A 3,290-nucleotide genomic window follows, 5' to 3' on the forward strand; every position below is an offset into this window, starting at 1 on the left:
GGGCGGGGAAGCTCCGCGCTGGGGACTCCCGGTCTCCGGGTTTCACTTCTGCCTCTCCCAACCTGACCGGTGGCCTTTTTCCTGGTTACTCGTGACGCGACCCGGCTACCTCTCTGATTGGTGGCCGTTATCTAGAGAAACCAATCAGCGTCGCCGCCGCCCCGGCTCTGTTTCTCCGCGGTCGCGGTGGGTCTCAGCTTTTCCCCAAACCCCGAGGCCGCGCGTCATGCGGTCCCCGAGCCTCCTGCTGCTGCTCTCGGGGGCGCTGGCGCTGACCGGCGCCGGGGCGGGTGAGCGCGGGGTCGGGAGGGGCCGCGGGACGCCGGGGAGGGCGCCTCCCCACCGCCCGGACCCCGCTCCCGTCCCCGTTTCCGTCCCCGCGACCGCGGACCCCGGACCTGCGCCGGTCCGAGCGTCTCCGGTCTCACCGCTCCCCGCCCGCAGGCACGCACTCCCTGAGGTATTTCGACACCGTCGTGTCCCGGCCCGGCCAGGGGGAGGCCCGCTTCTTCGCCGTCGGCTACGTGGACGGCACCGAGTTCGTGCGGTTCGACAGCGACGCGGGGAACCCGAGGGAGGAGCCGCGGGCGCCGTGGATGGAGGGGCCGTGGGTGGAGCAGGAGGACCCGCACTATTGGGACGAGCAGACACGGATCTGCAAGGAAGCCACACAGATTTACCGACTGAGCCTGAACATCCTGCGCGGCTACTACAACCAGAGCGACCACGGTGAGCGCGCGGGGCCGGACGGGCGGGGTCGCCCCGAGTGTCCGCGTCCGAGCTTCACCCGGAGAGGAGCCCGCGGGACTCGGACCGGGTTCGGTTTCGGTTTCGGTTGGATCCTCGCGGGTGGGGGCGGTCGGAGGGCGGGGCTGACCTCCGGGCGGGGTTTGTGGGCGGGGCTGACCTCGGGGCGGGGTCAGGGTCTCACACCTTCCTGGCGATGAGGGGCTGCGACCTGTGGCCCAACGGGACCGTCCTCCGCGGGTACGAGCAGTCCGTCTACGACGGCGCCGACTACATCGCCCTGAACGAGGACACGCGCTCCTGGACCGCGGCCGACGCGGCGGCTCGGATGACGAAGACCAAGTGGGAGGCGGGCGGTGTGGCGGAGCGATGGAGGAACTACGTGAACGGCCATTGCAGGGAGTGGCTCCTGAGGTACCTGGAGCACGGGAAGGCGGCGCTGCAGCGCGCAGGTACCGGGGCTCGCGGGCCCCCCCCCCCCCGCCCTCGGGCTGGGCTCCGACGGGGAGACGGGACGAGGGACCCAGGTCAGAACCGCCTCTGGGTCGGGAGGCCGAGTCCGCCCCGACTTTCCGACCCGGGACCAGAGGGCGACCCCGCCTTCTCTCAGGGACGCTCCGGGGGCAGCCTCTCCTGGGACGGAGGGGACGCACCCCGAGATGTCCGGTCAGCGCCCCCCTCTGACCCTAGTGGCGCCCCGGCCCGTGGGGACCTCCTCTCTCAGGCCCGATCCCGCCCCGCACCCGCGGGTCTGGGTTCGACCCCAGCTCTCCTCAGCCACGTGCCACCCCCTCCCCCTCCCCAAGTCTGGACCAGAAACGCTTTTCTCCCTCACACCGGCCTGCACCTGGGCTGAGTCCCTGTGGTTCTAGAACTTTCTACAGACCAGAGGATTCCCCCCCGCTGCCTCTGTCAAGACTGGGTCTGGGGTGTACCCCCGCCCCGTCCTGTCCAGTCTCCGGACGGTCACGGGAGCGCTGCTGGACTGCCCTGCGGCCCGTGCAAAGTTCCTGACTTTCCGACCCTTGTCTTCAGACCCCCCAGACGCGCGAGTGACCCGCCACTCCACGTCTGAGCGGGAGGCCACCCTGAGGTGCTGGGCATGGGGCTTCTACCCTGCGGACATCGACCTGACCTGGCATCGGGACGGGCAGGAGCACACTCTGGACACAGAGCTCGTGGAGACCAGGCCCTCGGGCGACGGGACCTTCCAGACGTGGGCGGCAGTGGTGGTGCTGCCCGGGGAGGAGCAGAGATACACATGCCACGTGGGGCACCAGGGGCTGCAGGAGCCCCTGACGCTGCGATGGGGTGAGGGGGGCCTCAGAGGACTTCACTGGGGGTGGGGCAGGACCCAGGGGCAGGGCCCTCAGCTTCCTGTCCCTTTGCAGAGCCTCCTCCTCAGACCAACATCATCATTGTCATCTTGGGCATCCTCTGTGGCCTGGTCCTGCTTGGAGCTGTGGTGGCTGGAGCTGTGATGTGGGGGAGGAGGCGCTCAGGTAGGGGCGGGTGGGGTCTGATTTCTTGCCCCAACTGGGGGTCTCAAGCCCAGGAGACCCCCTTCATTAAAGTGAAGCATCGTCTTCACTCATGTGCTTGGCAGTCTGGGGCCCTACTTGCTACAATGACTGTTTAGGAAGGCTCGTGTGAGGTAAAGGACAGATTTGTCACCCTGATGATTCTGGTGCTGGGGACCTGGCTCCCAACAGTCACAGGTCCAAGGGGAGGTTCCCTGCTGAGGACAGACCTGCAGGAGGGCTGTTGGTCCAGTTCCTGCCCATGGACTTCCCTCAGGTTTCTGGATCCTGCCCCGACTCTGTAGTCAGAGTTCTGGAAACTTCCCTGGGGACCTGCACCAGGGCTTCCCTTGGGACCTGATGGCCCTGCCTCCTCCCTGGTGTCTCACAGGATGTTTTCTTCCCGCAGGTGGAAAAGCAGGGAGCTACGCTCAGGCTNGGGGGGGACCCCTGAGACCCTGTGTCAGCTTAGAGGGGAGCCCATGGGGGACCTCCCCCTCCCCCCATAGTTCCTCCTTTGGTCTCCTGTCCTGGGGGCTCTGACCAGAAACTGTGTTGTGCCACCCAGGCAGTGACAGTGACCACGTCTCTGATGTGTCTCTCACAGCTTGTAAAGGTGAGGCCCTGACACCGGAAGGGTTGGGTGGAGGGGACAGGATTGGGTAATGGGGACTCTGTGGGACCATTGAGCATGAGGTGGGCTCTTGGACAATGTCACCTCTACAGCGACTGATGGACATTTGTTCATGATTATTTTCTTCTGCAGCGTGAGACAGCTGCTCTGTCGGGGAATGACTGATGGAAGGTTCCTCACACACACACACACCCACCAGCCCCTGTTTGTCACTTCAGGGACATCTCACTTCTGCTTCTGCAACTGGCACCTGAATGTCTGTGTTCCCATCAGCATCACTGAGGAGGGGGGAGGCGGGCCCACCCCTGCCGCAGCCCGCTGTAGCAAGCGTGGTCACGAGGTGAGGCGAGGGACTTAAAAATGGAGAGGACCAAGTGCTCTGCTGGCAA

At 66.0% G+C, this 3,290-nt stretch overlaps 1 protein-coding gene across 1 annotated transcript; it reads left to right on the forward strand.

Annotated features, from left to right (window-relative positions):
• Window positions 1-183: 183 nt before the first annotated feature.
• Window positions 184-3,186, forward strand: LOC118982835 (BOLA class I histocompatibility antigen, alpha chain BL3-7-like). The gene is made up of 8 exons (XM_037040000.1): window positions 184-290; window positions 445-729; window positions 924-1,199; window positions 1,783-2,058; window positions 2,139-2,249; window positions 2,677-2,704; window positions 2,826-2,883; window positions 3,034-3,186. The coding sequence occupies exons 1-8, from the start codon at window positions 227-229 to the stop codon at window positions 3,064-3,066; spliced, it is 1,131 nt and encodes a 376-aa protein (XP_036895895.1). The 5' UTR covers window positions 184-226; the 3' UTR covers window positions 3,067-3,186.
• Window positions 3,187-3,290: the final 104 nt, after the last annotated feature.

Source organism: Sturnira hondurensis, unplaced genomic scaffold, assembly GCF_014824575.4.
Source record: "Sturnira hondurensis isolate 20B ecotype Veracruz unplaced genomic scaffold, ASM1482457v3 Scaffold0002315, whole genome shotgun sequence".
Taxonomy (NCBI): Eukaryota; Metazoa; Chordata; class Mammalia; order Chiroptera; family Phyllostomidae; genus Sturnira; species Sturnira hondurensis.

What these genes read in the sequence shown, in the direction of transcription:
- LOC118982835 (XM_037040000.1), top strand. Translation starts at nt 227, where the DNA reads ATGCGGTCCCCGAGCCTCCTGCTGCTGCTCTCGGGGGCGCTGGCGCTG. An exon ending in GCTGACCGGCGCCGGGGCGG is followed by an intron (nt 291 to 444) that starts GTGAGCGCGGGG and finishes CCCCGCCCGCAG; the next exon opens with GCACGCACTCCCTGAGGTAT. An exon ending in GTCTCTCACAGCTTGTAAAG is followed by an intron (nt 2,884 to 3,033) that starts GTGAGGCCCTGA and finishes TTTCTTCTGCAG; the next exon opens with CGTGAGACAGCTGCTCTGTC.